Source organism: Staurois parvus, unplaced genomic scaffold, assembly GCF_062004578.1.
Source record: "Staurois parvus isolate SC_StPar_1 unplaced genomic scaffold, SC_StPar_1.0 ptg000074l, whole genome shotgun sequence".
Classification (NCBI taxonomy): Eukaryota; Metazoa; Chordata; class Amphibia; order Anura; family Ranidae; genus Staurois; species Staurois parvus.
The window spans coordinates 1,365,201-1,384,433 of NW_028317870.1; the positions used below are offsets into that span (position 1 = coordinate 1,365,201).

At 41.7% G+C, this 19,233-nt stretch overlaps 1 protein-coding gene across 19 annotated transcripts in view; it reads right to left on the bottom strand.

Moving 5' to 3' along the window:
• Nucleotides 1–19,233, bottom strand: part of PLEKHA6 (pleckstrin homology domain containing A6) — a 605,411-nt gene that overhangs the window by 185,134 nt on the left and 401,044 nt on the right. For all 19 annotated transcript variants that reach the window (XR_016311607.1, XR_016311598.1, XR_016311596.1 and 16 more), the window contains 3 exons: nucleotides 16,717–16,785; nucleotides 16,527–16,607; nucleotides 68–217 (listed from right to left, as the gene is read on the bottom strand). Coding sequence is in view for 3 of the 19 variants with exons in the window: in XM_089669394.1 (XP_089525520.1) it covers nucleotides 68–217; nucleotides 16,527–16,607; nucleotides 16,717–16,785 (300 nt within the window). In the remaining 16 variants the exon portion in view is untranslated. The remainder of the gene's footprint in view (nucleotides 1–67; nucleotides 218–16,526; nucleotides 16,608–16,716; nucleotides 16,786–19,233) is intronic.

The window sequence follows — 19,233 nt, forward strand, 5'->3', positions numbered from 1 at the left end:
TTTTCCACTGCTGAGCACGTTTGTATAACTGTTAAAATGGAGGAAAACATTTTTCTTTAAATCTTACTGTGGTGGCCTGTGACAGTTCCACACGAATGCTGATCAGCTGGTTTTGTAGAGACTCCTTTCGATGCAATAACTTGTCTGGAAATGCTGTTTGACTGCCAAACATCTCCATCTCCTGGTGAGTTCCCATTAGCGCACTCTCCAGACTCTCCTATCAAGTTAAGTCAACAAGTCAGCAGTGTCATAGATATGTCTTTTAAACTAGCCATTTTTGTTTCCATTCAAATCCCCCTCACAGTGAAAGTCTATGTTCCTAGGCTTATATTCATAAAGGTATACTTATTAAGGGTTTACTAGGAAATTTGTCCAGTGAATATTTTACTGCTATCTATATGACATTCAACAGCATTTGCCTGGTTTGTCACAGTCACATTCACCCTATTTAAATAAATGTGAATGCACACTAGGCAACAGTGGTAGCCAGCAAATGCCACTTGTACTGCACTTAAACAGTAAGTGGGGAAAACAGATTTTTAAGCCTGCAGGTAAATTTGAAGACAGAAGTTCTCCATAATGCTGAAACTGTATTTAAAAGCTGTTAAGTGTACATAGTGATTTATTTGTGTACTAGGAAAGTTAATCCTCCCACAGTTAATGAGCATGACACACTAGGCATATGGGTTAGTGTCCCCATAGCGAGGGGGCAGTGAGTGTGCAGTCCCCCTGTTATGGTCATACCATCCTGCATTCCCTTTAGCACAGAGGATGCTTTGTTGTGGGTTCCTCTAATAACAAAAAGGTCACCAGTAAGTGAAAGTAAGAAATGGTTTTCTAATATTTACCTTCCATAGTTATATTGTTAGTCAAGTTGAATAAAGGTACCAGTCTATTCAGTTCAACCTGTATATCTGCGCTATCAATTTCCATATCCCTGGGCTCTTTCCTGTTCTAGGACATCCTTCCTGAAGATTGGTGACCAAAACTGCAATGCATACTCAAGATGTGGTCGAACCAGAGTTTTGTAAAGTGGTAGAATAATAGTTTATTTCATGAATAAATATCTTTTGTTAATGCATGATAATAGTCTGCTAGGCTTGCTTGCTGCTATTTGACATTGCATGCTATTGCGGAATCTGTGTTCTATTCAGATATCATTAATCACTAATCTCTGGACACGCTCATTTATCCAGTTTTGTATCCAGGTACACACAATATCATAAATGCCAAAAGACCTTAATTTGTAAATTAAGCATTTATGTATCAAATGCCTTAGCACAATCTAGATACACTACGTCCACAGGCCTTCCTCTATTCAAATTACAGCTCACCTCCTCATAGAATATTAAAAGGTTGGCCAGCAAAGAACAATCTTTCATAAAACCATGCTACTACTGTTTTCATTGGAAAATTCTTGGATATGGTCCCTTATCATTCCTTCCAATAATATACATACTACCGACGTTAGGCTGACTGGTCTATAGTTTATAGGTATATATCGTGGTCTTTTTTGAATATTGTTACCATGTTTTCACCTTTCTGCTGGCACCATTCCAGAGAGTAAGCTCAGGTGTAAGCCATCTGGTCCTGATGATTTTTTAAAGGATAAGTTCACCTTTGGAACATATTACATGTTCCAGCATCTGCAGTCTTCACCTCCGGCCCCCCTCCCTGTGACAGAAGTGGGTCACAATTTAAAAACAGCGCGGATGCGCGAGCCACACAACTACATCATTCCTTTGCAGTTTCCTGTGAATGAATAGCCTACAAGTACCATCAGCCATTGTGACTTATGGCTTGCAGTTGTCAATGAACTACAAGGGCGCTGGTGAGCTCTCTGGTAGTTCATTGATACTTCCTGCTCTCAAGTACCTACCTGCTTGTATGTGGTACAGGCAGACATCTATCCTGAGAGTTTGCCGGAGCCTGAGATTGCAGGTGCGATCTCCTGATCGCAGGTGTAATGCTCTGCAGGCTCCTTAGAGAAAAAAATAAACGCACATTTGTTAACCTGCAATAAAATGTGCATATACAGTTGTGTTCAAAATAATAGCAGTGTGTTGAAAAAAGTGAATAAAGCTCAAAATCCTTCTAATAGCTTTTATTTCCATACACACAAATGCATTGGGAACACTACACATTCTATTCCAAATCAAAACATGAAGAAAAATATATCAAATTTGTGTTGTTCCTCTAAAAAAATTGAATATTGAAAAGTGAATATTAGACTGTTCAAAAAAAGAGCAGTGTTTGTATTCTTCTTTACAAACTCAAACATTCACTATATAAACTGAAAAATTTTGAAGATTTTGCTTTCCTTTGAATCACTTAATTAATATTTAGTTGTATAACCACTGTTTCTGAGAACTGCTGTACATCTATGTTGCATGGAGTCAACCAACTTCTGGCACCTGTGAACAGGTATTCCAGCCCAGGATGATTGGACTACATTCCACAGTTCTTCCCTATTTCTTGGTTTTGCCTCAGAAACTGCATTTTTATGTCACCCCACAAGTTTTCTAATGGATTATGATCCGGGGATTGGGCTGGCCACTCCATAACATCAATCTTGTTGGTCAGGAACCAAGATGTTGCACGTTTACTGGTGTGTTTGGGGTCGTTATCTTGTTGGAACACCCATTTCAAGGGCATTTCCTCTTCAACATAAGGCAGCATGACCTCTTCAATATTCTGATGTACAGTTGCAAGAAAAAGTATGTGAACCCCTTGGGATTACGTGGAGTTTTGCATGAATTGGGCATAAAATATGCTCTGAACGTCATCTAAGTCACAACAATAGAAGAACACAGTCTGCTGAACATAATACTACACAAACATTAGATGTTGCCATGGTTTAATTGCACATAACATGTAAACATTCACAGTGCAGGGAGGAAAAATTATGTGAACCTTTGGACTTAATAACTGGTTGACCCTCCTTTGGCAGCAATAACCTCAACCAAACGTTTCCTGTAGTTGCAGATCAGACCTGCACAACGATCTGGAGTCATTTTGGACCACTCCTCTTCACAAAACTGTTTCAGTGTAGCAATATTCTTGGAATGTCTGGTGTGAATCGCTCTCTTAAGGTCATGCCACAGCATTTCAATCGGGCTGAGGTCAGGACTCTGACTGGGCCACTCCAGAAGGCGTATTCTGTGCTGTTGCAGCCATTGTTTTGTTGAATTACTTGTATGCTTTGGGTCATTGTCCTGTTGCATCACCCATCCTCTGTGGAGCTTCAGTTGGCGGACAGATGGTCGTACGTTTTCCTGCAAAATGTCTTGATAAACTCTGGAATTCATTTTCCCATCAATGACAACAATCTGTCCAGGCCCTGAGGCAGCAAAGCAGCCTTAAACCATGATGCTCCCTCCGCCATGTTTTACAGTGGGGATGAGGTTTTGATGTTGGTGTGCTGTGCCTGTTTTTCTCCACACATAGTGTTGTGTGTTTTTCCCAAACAACTCAATCTTGGTTTCATCTGTCCACAGTATATTTTGCCAGTAGTGCTGTGGAACATCCAGGTGCTCTTTTGCAAACTTCAAACGTGCTGCAACATTCTTTTTGGACAGCAATGGCTTCCTCCGTGGTGTCCTCCCATGTACTCCATTCTTGTTTAATGTTTTCCTTATTGTAGATGTGTCAACAAAAATGTTAGCATGTGCCAGAGATTTCTGTAGGTCTTTAGCTGAGACTCTGGGATTCTTCTTTACCTCAGGCAGCATTCTGCGCTGTGCTCTTGCAGTCATTTTTACAGGACGACCATGCCAAGGGAGAGTAGCAACAGTGCTAAACTTTCTCCATTTGTAGACAGTCTGTCTTACCGTGGACACATGAACATCAAGGCTTTTGGAGATACTTTTGTAACCCTTTCCAGCTTCATGCAAGTCAACAATTCTTGATCGTAGGTCTTCTGAGAGCTCTTTTCTGCGAGGCATGGTTCACATCAGACAGTGCTTCTTGAAACCGGTAAACCCAAAACAGGTGTGTGTTTTTTAAGGGCAGGACAGCTGTCAGCAACACATCTAATATCATCACACTGATTGGAGTCAAGGTTGGCTCACTCCTGGCTCCAATAAGCTCTGGGAGAAGTCATTAAGCTAGGGCCTCACATACTTTTTCCTCCCTGCACTGTGAATGTTTACATGTTATGCGCAATTAAACCATGGCGACATCTACTGTTTGTGTAGTATTATGTTCAGCAGACTGTGGTTTTCTATTGTTGTGACTTAGATGACGTTCAGAGCACATTTTATGCCCAATTCATGCAAAACACCACATAATCCCAAGGGGTTCACATACTTTTTCTTGCAACTGTATTCAAACTGATCCATGATCCCTGATATGCAATAAACAGGCCCAACACCGTAGTATGAGAAACATCCCCATATCATGATGCTTGCGCAACCATGCTTCACTGTCTTCACAGTGTACTGTAGCTTGAATTCAGTGTTTGGGGGTCATCTGACAAACTGTCTCCTGCCATGAGACCCAAAAAAAACAATCTTACTTTCATCAGTCCACAAAATGTTGGACCATTTCTCTTTAGGCCAGTCAATGTGCTCTTTGGCAAATTGTAACCTCTTCATCACGTCTTTTTTTCAACAGTGGGACTTTCTGGGGGCTTCTTGCAGATAGCTTGGCTTCACATAGGTGTCTTCTAATTGTAACAGTACTCACAGGTAACTTTAGACCTTCTTTGATCTTCCTGGAGCCGATTGTTGGCTGAGTCCTTGCCATTTTGGCTATTCTTCTAACCATTTGAATGGTAGATTTTCGCTTTCTTCCACGTCTTTCAGGTTTTGGTTGCCATTTTAAAGCATTTGCGATCATTTTAGCTGAGCAGCATATAATTTTCTGCACTTCTTTATATGTTTTCCCCTCTCCAATCAACTTTTTAATCAAGGTACGCTGTTCTTTTGAACAATGTCTGGAACGATCCATTTCCCTCAGAATTTCAGAGAGAAATGCACTGTAACCAGCATGTATAACATTTGCTGCCTTCCTTCCTTAAATAAGGGCAATAATTGCCACCTGTTTTTCAAAGAATGAATGACCTCACTAACAGAACTCCACACTGCTATTATTTTGAACATGCCCCTTTCAATTAGTGATTTAATTACACAGAATCAGCAGCATGCATGTCATGACTGTTGGGTCTGTTGGATTTCTGTTTCAATATTTTTATTAAGAAAGTTTTGATTTTTAAGCATATAGCAAGCTCAAAATACGCCCTTGCAGGGGCACAGCAGAACAATAACATATAAACAGGGATATCCTGCTGACCGGTGTTAGTCAGATAACAAAAATTCCGATGATATCAAGAAGGGACGGCAAACAGCCGAGCCAAATAGCAGACGTAATCCAACACAATAGTGAGAAAAAAGAGAAAAGAAAGGAAATTAGAAGAGAAAGAAAAGAAAACAAAAGGGAATCAGAAAGAAAATATGAAAAAAGGGAAACTAAAGGGATCACGGATCCGGGGCTAGCACCAGCAGCGACTAAAGGAGGCCATAACTAGTAGGAGGCAGGGATGGTAAGGAATAGCGTATCCAAGGTTCCCAAACACCACAGTTCCAGAAACACCTATCTCCGCCAGTCGGATTAAAGTGAGCAGTCCGAGCCAGGCCCCAGTACCACTGTAGTAGAACTTTGTAGGCTGCCTCAAGAGTGACTGTATTAAATGAACATTTCGCTACCATCCCCCAGGCCTTACGTCAAATCATCGCCTCAATCGAAACACCCAGATCTCGCTCCCACTGAGAAACATAAGACAGGGGCGATGGGGAAGACCTACTGTTAAGGGAGGCATATATTACCGAAATAAGGCCAGGGGACCCTGGGGAATGCTGACATGCGTGCTCAAAGGACGTTTTGCGGTAAGGATGTGTGGAGGTACAACGGAGGGATAGGACCCAGTGGCGCAATTGCAAATACCGATAATATTTCCGTGGCGGGACCCCCCTGGATTCTCGAAGAGACTCCCAAGATGGAAGCATACGAGTGTTCAGGAAATCTTGTACAATAACAAAGCCATGGGAGGTCCACCAAGAGAAAGAAGAGGGATGTTCTAGGCCTGGCGGTAATAAAGGATTATGCGTGATCGGCAAAAGGGGTAGGAATGACGAAATCAAATTCCCCGAGTATTTAACAGAATCCCAGATTCTCAAACTGTGAAGCATAATAGGGCTCATATTTGGAGGGCGCAACTTAGGCGGGAGTCAAAGCAATGTAGTTAAGGAAAGTGGAGAACAGTTGGGTAATTCCAAGAGTACCCACAATGGAATATCAATCTTGGCATGAAGCATAGACAACTGAGAAATCTGAGCTGCCAATTAGTATCCAGAAACGTGTGGAATTCCCAAACCTCCCTGTAGTCTATTGGTATACAGAGTGGCTCTAGGCACTATGGGACGTTTATGAGCCCAAATAAAACTGAGAATCTGGCTCTGTAATACACGAAGAAAAGACGCAGGGACATGAATAGGGAGAGTACGGAAGAAGTATAAGATCTTCGGTAGAATAGTCATCTTAACAACATGTATCCGGCCAATCCATGATAAAGAAGGAAACTGCCAAGAATGAAGCAGGGAAGTAACGGAGTGCAGTATAGGGTAATAATTGGCTGAAAATAAGGCAGAGTAGGAGGGAGTAAGTGTAGCCAAGATAAGCTAGAGAATGGGATGCCCAACGGTAGGAAAATTGAGTATACAACCGTTCAACCAGGTCAGCAGGGAGCATAATATTCAATGCCGTGGTTTTGAACAAATTGATACGAAGGCCAGATATAGTCGAGAAACAGTCCAATATGACCTGAAGATTGGAGAGAGTGATGAGAGGATTGGTTAAAACCAAAAGGGCATCATCCACGTAGAAGTTGGCCTTGTAGTGAATGCCGGCATAGGGGACACCAGAGATGTCCGGGTGATTTCGAATGGCTACAGCTAAAGGTTCAAGAGCGAGAACAAAAAGAGCAGGTGATAATGGGCATCCCTGTCTTGTGCCCCTGAAAATAGGGAAGGAAGGGGAAAAACACCCTGCATATTTAACAGAGGACGAGGGAGACGAATATAAAGCCGAGATCCAAGCCAGAAATGCGTCACCAAACCCCCATCTAGACAGCGTGTATGTCAAGTATTCTCAAGAAAGTGAATCGAACTTTTTATAAATGTCTAGGGATAAAAGAAACCCTGGTATCTTGCGGCGATGTAAAATATGAATGAGATGGATGACTTTTCGGATGTTATCAGCAGCTTGTCGCCCCTGAACGAAGCCAAGCTGGTCTCGATGAATAAGTGAGATTAGATATTTATTAACTCGGGTGCTCAGAATCTTTCCCAGAATATCCAAGTCCACATTTAGCAGCAAGATCAGTCTGAACGCTTGTGGGTCAAAAGGCATCTTCAGCTTTCTTAGGGAGCATAGTAATATGTGCCTGAAGAGACTCCAAGGAAAGCCGGGAACCCTGCTTCAAAGAATTGAAAAAGGCCACCAAATGAGGAACTAGAACGGTGGCAATTTTTTTATAATAGAGCCCAGAGAACCCATCTGGTCCTGGAGCCTTGGAGGCCTTCAAAGATTTAATGGCTTGGTAGAGTTCAGATTCAGAGATATCCGCATTCAGGGCATCTCGGGGTGCGTCTGATAAAAAGGAAAGGTGTAACTCAGCAAAAAAAGCTATCAGCATGTTTGGCGACAATGGTGTTCGGTTTTTGGTAGAGAGAGGACAAAAAATCTGCAAATCTATGAGTTATCTTCACATGGTCCGAGGTAAGGCCACCGCCCCTCATGCGAAGTTGAACAGGTTTATGCGTACGACCAAGCGAATTAAGTTTCTTGGCCAATATTGGCCCCGGTTTATTAGCGCATGTGTAAAACCTATGTCCGGCCCAACGCAAAGCCTTCTCAGCTTGTGTGGTGGAAAGAAGATCAAGTTCAGCAGCCACCACATCTCGAGCCTTCCTATTGGCCGTAGTCTTGAGGGCTTTCCAAGTAGCATCCACCACGGCCAATCTCGAGGTCAATTCCAACATCTTCTTCTCTCTAGCCCGTTTTCTGGACAAGGCAATTTGAATTAGATGACCCCTAATAGTAGCCTTGTGGGCTTCCCACAGAGTGACGGCCGAGGATACAGAACCCACATTATCTGAAAAATAGGACCTCCGGACGAAGCTACAAAATCCCTGTAGCGCTACACGTTGGGGAGGGGCAGTGACGTCATCGCACATTCTAATGGTGATAAGGCGAGTACTGAAGGTGTGAGGACACACACCGCTTTCTTTGTTTGCTCTGCAAAGCCACAGCAGTTTGTATTTATACAAAGCGCATATAAATTGTTTTAAATGTGAGTGCATTGGGAAGCACAATTAAAGCTCTTTTATACTTGAGATAAGGCACCATATGCTATATTCTTTTCTTACATGTAAATTACGAGGAGTACAATGGCAGAGGAATAAGGAGTGAATCAAAGGAGGGAGTATCCCTCACAGCCCTGCAGTTCCACAGGCTTTCAGCATTACTCCAAAGATTTAATCTACATTGTGAAGGAGAGTATATCCATCTAAGCTGAACATTCACTGTTGCACATTGGGACAATTTTTGGTATACTTTATATATTTTTTGGGGGGGTTATATTTTTGTGTGATTTTTTTTTTTTTTTTTTTTTTTATGTTTTTATATTTTATATTTTTTAATTTTTATTTTGTTAATTCATATTTTTTGGATTTGTACAATTATATGATGAATTTATTGGAGGCTTATTAATGGAGAATTTGCACAATATCTGCATGTGACACAATAATGGATTGAGAATTTATTATTCCTTTTATATGAAATTAGTCACATAATGTAATTAATTGATTTATATTTTTTGTTTTTAATTTATAAGCACTTAGCACTTTTTAGTGGATCATAGAGCGCAGTTATTGGTTAAAATAGTTTTTGATAAACGCACATCACATGAGAGTGGGCTTACAAACCAGCGATCTAGTATTTATAACTCCACAATTTACTCCGGTGGCTCGCAAGTTAATTTGTTAAATAAAAATAAGCAACATCAAAAACATACGGCCCAGCAAGGGCCAGTCAAGGCTTCCGTTCCATAAGAAACGCGGAGAGTCATGTCAGTGGAACAAGCCATCTGAAAAGTGAAAAATCTTACCCATCCAACCGTACTCAACCTGGATCGGAGTGGGAGGATCCGGACAACGGAGGGGTACTAGGGAGAGAACGTTTACAGCTGCCAACTTTCTCCCAAATATGTCCCAGCTGAGATGAAGGAACCGGAGGGCCGCACCGGGCTGTCGGAGGCATCCCGCGAGGGCAGAAGGTGTAGCGCCTCCAGGGTCGACTTGGCCTCTACCGGATTGTGGACAACATGGCTCCGACCTTGGTACGCGAACGTAAGCCTAAATGGAAAGCCCCATTGGTACTTGATGTGACGGTTCAGAAGAAGGGTTTCATCTGTCGACGTTTCTGGATGGTGGATGGTGCCAGATCCGCGAACAGCTGCTATGGATGACCTAGAAAGCAAAGATCCTGCTTGTCTCGCACAGAGCGGAGAAGCAATTCTTTCGTACGGTAATAGGTGAATTTAATTATGATGTCCCTAGGAGGACCCTCAGACCTCCTCGGACCCAGGGCCCGATGAATGCGATCGAACTCCAGACGGTCTATTGGTATCGCCGGATCCAATTCTTGAAAAACCGCGGTGGCAGTAGACGTGAGGTCAACGATGGCTTCGGGCAGGCCGCGTAGGCGGAGATTACCCCGACGGGACCTATTCTCGAAATCTTCCAGGCGCAAGAGAGCTGCATCAAGCTCTCTTCGCAAGTCTAAAAGGTCCTGTTCATGATTTTCGATCACCGTAGCCGCGGCATTCATCTGATCTTCAAGACAGTTGGTGCAGCTTCCCAATTCGCAAATTTCTTTGGTGAGATGATTCGCTAGTTTGGAAGTGGCGGTGTGAAGCTTCTGTTGCAGCATGGTCTTAAACCTAACCAGGAGATCTGCGTCCCGCAGGGGGGGCTGTGGGTGGTCTGCGGCCCGCTTGGAGGGCTGTGGGTGGTCTACGGCCCGCATGGAGGGTTGTGAGTGGTCTGCAGTCCGCAAGGGAGGCTGTGGATGATCGGTGGCCCGTATGGAGGGTTGTGGGTGATCTGCGTGGAGGGCTGTGGGTGGTTTGCGGCCCTCGGGGGCCATGGGTGGTCCATGGCCCACAAGGAGGGCTGTGGGGGGTCGGTGTCCTGCATAGGGGGCTGGTGGAGGTTGGCAGGGTAGTCTGGCAGGCTCTCCAGGTCCGAGAAGGCGTCCGGGCAGCCTGAGGACAGCGGCGGGGATGCAGCCGAAAGTGAGGCCGCAGCTTCTGCCGACGATTAGGCCGCATCGGCGGAACGGCTCTGGAGCCAAGAGCTGGAGGCGCAGGAGGGCACGTTTTTTTCCCCCATGGCAGAGGTGGGGGGGGTCAGCAGAGGGTGAGGACAGATGTGGGGGACAGATTCAGCTCCCCAGGAGGCCGATTATTGCTGTAATGTGCCCGGCAGTGGAGTAGCGCAGTGGTCTGGCGGCCATATCGTGCGCTGCTCACGAGCGCCCCCGGGTCTGTTGGATTTCTATTACTCTACTGCACCTGCTAGTAAATTATTTGCCATGTAGAAATATAATTTCTACCAAAAACAGTCATTGATCAGGTTAGTGATGTCTGACTATTATTATTATGAATACAACTGTATTTATTTTTTTTTTTTTTAAGGGTGAACTTAGCCTGTAAATTTTTCTAGTCTTTTCTGACAGCCCCAATGGTACATTCAATATAATGCATTACTATCTTGTTCATTATACCCTTCCCTTTTGTTTGTATATACTGAGGAGAAGAATGTATTTATTACATTTGCCTTCTCTATATCATTTGTGTCCAATTTTTTCTTTACTCTCCTCAGCAATATGTCTTTCATAATCTTTTTAATCTGCCCTGATTGAGGGGTCTTGCTATCTGGTACACAATTTTCTGAAAGTTTAATAATTCCTCCCAGCTCACTTGGGTACAGACATCTCAGAGGCTAGGACTGATGTTAAATTCTGATCCTGCAGGACATATGGGAGTTGAAGTGATACTGTTTTACAATACTTTGTTGAACCTTCTAGAGCATTTAACTCTTATTTCATGCTCATCTACTGGTATTTTTGTTGTGCTTGCACTCTTATTATTCTGACCTCAGTATAACCAGAATACGTGTTCACCCAAAACTGTATGTGTTTAATTTATGGTTTTAAGCCAGGGAGTGTGCCTGGTCCAATGTTTATGGTGGTGTCAGCAGAGGTTGAACTTTCAAAGCAGGCTCAGGACAGACAGGAAACCCAAAAATAATCAGCGGGCCTTAAGGGGGTAGCGCTACATATAGTTTTGGTAAATCCAAAGGAGATTACATAGATTGTACAATCAGATTATATAGTGTATGGCCACCTGGATAGTGTATTTTTCCCCTGGACTAACTGTTCCACATTACAATTTCTGCTGCAACGGCCAGCTTTAGGCCTCTTGCACACAGGCATTCAGCTCATGTGCATTGATTAGCAGATTTGGGGCTCATTCAGACATTCAAATTTGACATGTTACTGTGTGCGTGCAGCCATTGCGCATAGCTCTGAGGTGGCCACATCAAACGGTGGGTGTGGCCAAATTGCACAGTGGGAAGATCCTAAAGGGACATTGTTAAATGATTTTACAGAGAGGATCCATTCACATCTGCTCATTCCCAGAACACGTGAAAACCTGGTGTTGCGCTTGAAGTGCTATTAAATGTTAATAGTGCAGCAAACAAGGAAGCAAAAATCTATGTTGCCACGTGCAAAAAATGTGTGAGAATCGCTCAGTAAAAAAAATGTGCAAACCACAACGCACCAAAATTCTTCATGACCTACATTGCCGCATTTGTTGGGATTATTGCAGCCCCCCAAAAATGTGTACTCCCGCTATGTAAGGTGTGAATGGGCCCTAAAAGTGAAACTGTTGTGTTTAAACCCTCCCTGAGCTGGATTAAAAGAACAGAATTCATCTTTTGATACGTTGAAAAGAGAGGGTGCAGACTAAAGGTTGCCATTGACTAGGCAAGAAAGAGATAAGCACATTAGGGTGTCCTGGGCAGAAAAGACATTAGAAAAAGCTTGTAGCATTTTGAAAAGTGAAATTCTGCCCAAAAAGGAAAATGTATCCTTTAATTCATAAATAACATACAACATCTTTAAAAAGCTATATTTCTTGAAGAAATTATTTAAACTGATGTGAACCTCTACTTAATAGCTAATGACGATAACCTTAACTAAAGTTTTTGTAACTGCTGATTAAACCTACATACTCGTTATGATGTACCTTTTTTTTTGGTGGATTGAAAGATTGTTGGCGGTATAGTGGAGGTCACTACATGTTTATGTGGGCACAATAAAGTGTGGGGAGCACGTTTTGGTTTCATAGGATGTTTTTGTTTTTATATGTCCATGAACAGGAGATATTACAAGCAGTGGAGGGAAGAGGAAAGAGAGAGGAAAAAAAAAACACTGATGACCCTAATCGATGTCATTCAGGTAAATGCTTGCTTATAGCAAAGTAATTCTTTGCAAGAAGCAAACTGTGTAAAAAAAAAAAAAAAATACTGATCACTTCCCCAAAGTAGTACAATGTTACTATGGTAACATTGTACTACTTTGGACATAGTGAAATATGAAAAAAAAATCTTAAAAAAAAGAAAAGAAATGTAATAAAAAATTAAAAATAATAAAAAAAATTAAAAAATAATAATTTTTTTTCATACTGTCACCAGTGTCCCTGATCACCGCCATGCCAGTTATATGAAGACGCTGTACTGCACTGGTGACAGTATTTAAAAAAAAAGTGAAAATAATTTTTTGCATTTTTTCATTTTCCGAAAAATTATGACAAAAAAAATACAACTTCAAAAAACTCGCCATGCCTCTTATGAAGTACGTCGGACTGTCTACTCTGCAAAAAGGGGTCATTTGGGGGATATCTGTACTGTTCTGACATTCTTGGACCTCAAGAAATTAGATTGGCCGTCAGTACTTCAGGATTGATCAATATTCAGATCTATACCATAGTTTGTGAACTCTAACTTTCCTACAAACTAAAAAATACATCCTAATTTGGGTTATTTTCACCAAAGACCTGTAGTAGAACATATCTTGGCCCAAATTTATGAAGAACAATTATTTATTTGCAAACTTTTATAACAGAAACAAGGAAAAACTTGTTTTTTTTCAAGATTTTCGTTTTTTTTTGATAATTTAGCAAAAAATAAAAACCCCGGCGGTGATTAAATACCACCAAAAGAAAGCTCTAGTTGTGTGAAGAAAATGATAAAATGTTAGTTTGGGTACAATGTTGTATGACCGCGCAATTGTCATTCAAAGTGTGAGAGCGCTGAAACCTGAAAAATGGCCTGGGCAGGAAGGTGTAAAATTGCCCGATATTCAAATGGTTAAAGAGGTGGCGATCTACCAGAACAACATAGGAGAAGTCAAAGATCACCAGGCACCATCTCCTCCTCTCTCCCTTTAGCTCCTGTACACATGCCACAGCAGGAATTAAACCCCCTGTTGCTTTTGGTGGGTGCTACCTCTTGCCATTGCGGCCCATTGAAGTAAATAGGGCCACTCTGCAAGCGCTGTGCGACTGCATGCTTCTGCGGGGTCCAAGGAGTTAAAGCAGGTGGCGAGAAAGCAGAACAATACTGCCTGCTTTAAACCCTTGTTTGCTGTACTGGGTTAGCTGCTCTTTACCATAGACTTCTATTATATCCTGCAGGTGTGGTGCACTTGTAAGATATAATAGAAGTCTATGGCTAAGCACAGCAAACCCGTAATAAAGCTGCAGGTACCCACAGTGTCATTAAACAGCAGCACATAAGTGTGAAAGCAGCCCTATAATAATATGACCTGAATATCTCTTCTTTCCTGCTGCTGGTACCACTCTACAAACCGCTAGCTGGGATAAGAGGTGGAACGCAGTTGGTATAACTCCACCTGGGACAGGAGTCGGCAGTACAGAGAAGGCATTGGCTTATTCAGCTCTTGTTCCCTACCACAGCTCCAACTATACAAGTAGTCCTCTGCTTTGCACACTGTTTTATCCTCTGGGATGGCGGGTCAGCAAACCCAGACCACGATCTGCCAGTCACCTGGTCACCCTCTACTTCAGGTTGCTTAAGGAACTTTGCCCATATTCTAATGCTGGGAATAAGGACTCTCATAACTGAGTCATAGTAAACTGTGTTTACTATGTTTTAGTTTCTGAATGAAATAAAATTGTAAACAAATTAAAAAAAATAAAAAAAATTTACAAAATAATAAAAATTCAAAAACCCCAACAAACTACTGACACCGTCCACTGCTTTACTGACATCGTCCACTGCCCCCCCCCCTCCCCAAAATAATGGGTGTTCATGCTGCAGGTGCAACGTAAGTTCACAGCATAACATGCTGAAGGTTGTGAGGTGGAGCAAGTCAGGACTCAAGAGGTGGAAAAAATACAGCCTTTCCTTTGCCCTCTGATGTCTCCATGCTGGCCTGGGACAAACTCTGAAAGCTGCTAGGGAAGACAGCAGTTGGTGCTGTGGACTGCAGTGCATATACTGTCAGCTAGGGTACTTTTACAGTCTCTTCTGCATGCCATGCAGCTCACCACCCCACACATGAAATCTATGCACCCAGGGCAACTGCCCCTCCTACACCCCACCGCCCCCTTGTCCTGGCTCTGCCTATAGGCGTTTTAAAAATAAAACTATGACTCCCATTAACAAAAAAAAGTGTGCTGCCCCACTTAATTGCAACTGCATCTGCAGTTTTCCCTTAGTCCCTCTGCAAAGTTTCACAAACAGTTTGATCCTGCAAGTGAGGTCCTTCATATATTTTTTTGTGATGGGATGAAAACATAGCAGATGGGGCATACAGTGGTTAGCACTTTTGCCTGGCAGTACTAGGGTCATTGGTTTGAATCTAACCATGGCACCACCTGCCTGGAGTTTGCATGTTCTCCTTGTGTGTGGGTTTCCTCCAGGTACTCCGGTTTCCTCCCATACTCCAAAGACATGCTGGTAGGTTAATTGGTTCCTGTCTAAATTGGCCCTAGTATGTATGAATGTGAGTTAGGGACCTTAGATTCTACGCTCCTTAAGGGGTAGGGACTGATGTGAATGTACAATGTGTGTGTGTGTAAAGCGCTGCGTAAATTGATGGCGCTATATAAGTACCTGTAATAATAATAGCAGGACTGATCATGAACTCAGCACAGTGTTGTCACCCTTATGTAGGTTGTGCCCTCTTGCTTTACAGTGGGATAACTAGTTGTGACAGGTGTGGCTTTTAGCATTGTCACTGCTGATTCACAAGCCAGTTGCTTCTCAATCAGTAACTAGCCATATTAGCCCTGCCAACTAGTTTATTATTCCAGAGTGCTGCCTTTGCTGCTGAGAACTTACCCCTGTGAGCTGCAGTGCATTGGAGGGTTAGTATGGGAAACACAGATGAAAGAGTATTTGGCTTAATCAGGAAGGGCTTTTTTAAGTGGTTGTAAACCTCAGACATGAAATACAGTATGAACAAAGCATATCCATTATCATATATTCATTACTGAGGCATAGTAAACTGCCCAATGTCCTGCTGACCATGTCTGCTGCCCTATTGACCTCGTCTACTGCTCTACTGACCACGTCCACTGCCCTACTGAACACATTCACCACCCTACTAACCACGTCCACTGCATTTCTGACAAAGTCTACTGCCATATTGACCCCGTCCACTGCTCTACTGACTGACACCATTCAAAGTCCTACTGACACCAGTGCCAGAACTACCAGGATCGCACTTCTGCCACCGTGGAAGGCTCCAAGATGGCAGGAAGGGGGTTTGCTGCAGAACATGTGAAAGGGTCCTAATAAAGGTAATAAAGTGTCCCGCTGCGGGACCTTAATAAAGGGCCTCCCTATGGGAGTAAAGCCCCCCCGGTTTGAAGGGAAGGGGGGTCAGGGGGACCCTTCATGGTTTCTTGCACCGGGGTCCTGAAGGTTCTAGTTCTGCCTCTGGTTCATATTGATCTATAATTGATACAGTAAAGGCAGTCTTTATCAGTTTACTGGATTAACATAATTTTTTCTGGTGATACATTATTTTAGAATTTGAAAATTGAAAGAATAATTTCATGTTTATTTTATTTTGACTACTTTTGTTCACAGGGTGTAAAGAAATTTGCTTTTCTAGGTATAGTATTATCAGTTTTATCATTTAAAATCAAACTACCTATTCTGAGATGCCAGTGAAAGAACAAACTGAAAGATACAGAAAGATACATTAGTCATTTACATAACTGCTACTATACCCATTGCAAGTAATTTGTTTCAAGAAACCAGGAGAAACAAAAACTGTTGATTATGGTCTTATGGTGTTGCATTACATACATTTCCAAACGTTTTTTTATATTTTTATTTTGGTAATGGATTTTTAATTTGGCTTACCTTTTCAGCTCTCAGCTGCTGCACCAGACGGTCCTGTTCCCTCACTACTTTGTGTTGTTCACATAGCCTGCCCAGGAGTTTCTGCCACAAGGAGAGAATAATGTCAGTGAAGCCATCAGTTGTCTTTTTTTTAATATATCTCTATACCAATATTGCTTTGGATTAGACTGGTCATAAATTATCAACTTACATCAGTATCTTGTTCACTGAACTTGTAGCTCTGTAATGCCTCTCTGTAAGGATCTGCGTATGGGGACACCTAAGTATTACAAATATGTTTAATCAAACTTAGCTCTTAAGTATGTACAACAGTATACTTTGCTCAAGAAGTTTAAAGAAATGACATGCACTTTAGGAATTGGGTGACCTAAACAGAAACTATTCAGGTTTTGAACTATATTTTACAGATAACCAGTAAAAGATGCTCTCTTCTTCTTAAATACTACTATGGGCCCCTCTGCCGTTCGAGTAGTCAACAGGGTTTTTTTTTCTTTCCTCTACTAATAAGCACATTATCAAGTACATGGGAGAAGAGAGAAAAAACAGTGATCTCTGATCATGGACAGAAGATAGATGTGGGGATCAGACAATGTGTAGTGCTCAATGCAGCAGACATTACAGGGAGAGATCGGGGTGGACTGCAGGCAATGGGGAAGATTTACTTAAACTGGTGCACACAGAATCTGATGCAGCTCTGCATACAAACCAATCAGTTCTAGGTCTTATTGTCAAAGCTTAATTGACCAAGCTGCAGTTGAAAGCTAATTGGTTGCCATGCACAGCTGCACAATATTCTGTGTGCACCAGTTTTAGTAAATCTCCCCCAGTGCTTTAGGTGCAGCAACAGGGATAATAGCAGAAACGTTATGTTTGTACAGTCTGCTTTATTGATTGAGAATATAGAGCATTCTTCATCAATGCTAACTTTAGGATACAACCACTAGAGCTAACACCTTGAAATAGCTATGTAAAACCATGCAGCAAAGCTCCTTTGTAGAACTGTATTAGCAGATTGCAGATGTGCTAAAAAATTAATCTGCATGTTTAGTCTGGATTTTCATTTTAGTATATCAGCAGCCTGCTCATATTTTTCAACACAGTAAGTGTGCTGCATAGTTTTACTTACTGTATATTGATATTAGGGAGTATCTGCTCAGTTCATAAAAGATTGTATCCTACAATTAAGCCATGAAGAAATTGGCTGTTTCATCCTTAAAAATGGATTGGCATTGGTTTATTCTCAAACAATAAAGCAGACTGTAACTGTCATCCCTATTGGCATACCTTGAATATGTATACAGTATTTTAACTGGTCACACCTAAGGTTTAATCTCTTTCTCTGTGGTAACTTTGGCTTGAGAGCTGCATCAACGTGACTTCACTGGGACCAATAGATTTGAATCATACATTTTGGATTGCAACCAGTACATCTGATATAGCACTGCCATTAAATCACATCAGAAGAGAATGTAGATTGACCAGTGGGGTTACACTGAGAATCACATGGATAACAGGTGTAAGTGGCCAGAAAACAATGTTACTGGGAAGGGTGGCGCCAGAATACAATTGGGGACAGATTCCAGAGAACTCAGTGCAAACAGTTTGGGAGAGCAGGCAGATAGTGTAGAATGAGCTGTGAAAGATGCAAAACAGGGCAGTGGGGATGTAAATACTGATGAAGGTCTCCAGCAGGTTGTGAGCACTATTGAGTGAACTATGTATGTGTTTGGGGCCTGTCAAAGCTGCAGTGCAACACTCTGGTAGTGATCAGATTTGAGGAGGCGCTTGTACTTTCCTCCTTCCGCATTTTTTTGTAGTGGCAGATTTCTTCAGCACTTGAAGGTAAAGGTACGTTATCTTTAAAACATATGGGGGGGGGGGTAAATCATTGTGTAAGTTAGTCAGGGCTGATAATTTAGATCTCTCCTCTGCGCACAGAGAATTCATAGAAAACAATGTCAGAAACCCTTTTCTGTCAATTCCTTCTTGCTATAACAATATACTGTATAAAGGAATCATTTAATTTCTATTTTTAAAGTTTATTTAAATCAATACAAGGTCACTCATTTCCTAAAATGTTTGATTTTGAAATTCGTGAATAGTAAATATAACATGCGTTGAGTATATGTTCTAAAGATAGCACTGTGAAAATGGTCTTTCCTTCTCTAATCCAACATACATCAGCCAGTAGACTGTGTATATGTATGTATTTATATATGTTGATTGTGTGCGTGTGTATATATATATATATACACACACTATATATATACACACACACACACACTATATATATATATATATATATATATATATATATATATATATATACGCACACACACACACACATTTTTGTAAAGCCCTTTTCCATCTATTTCTCATGATCAACATTCAGACAAAAAGCTACACAATTGCCCTTAGATATTGGTCTTTCCTTTGTCTAGAAAATACAATTGAGTGCTGTCCATTATACATTTTTTTAATTTAACTAACATCCAATTTTCTGGACAAGCTTTAGGGGTGTACCTTCTTTTTCAAGCAGTACTACTGCTTGGACCTCGAAAAAAGCGGTAGACCCCGAAAGCTTGTCCTGAAAATTGGGATGTTAATGCAAATAAAAAAGTACTTAATTGTTTTTGTTACAAGAGAACTACAACCACCTAAAACATGATAAAGGATACTTTGGGGTTGATTTACTAAAACTAGAGAG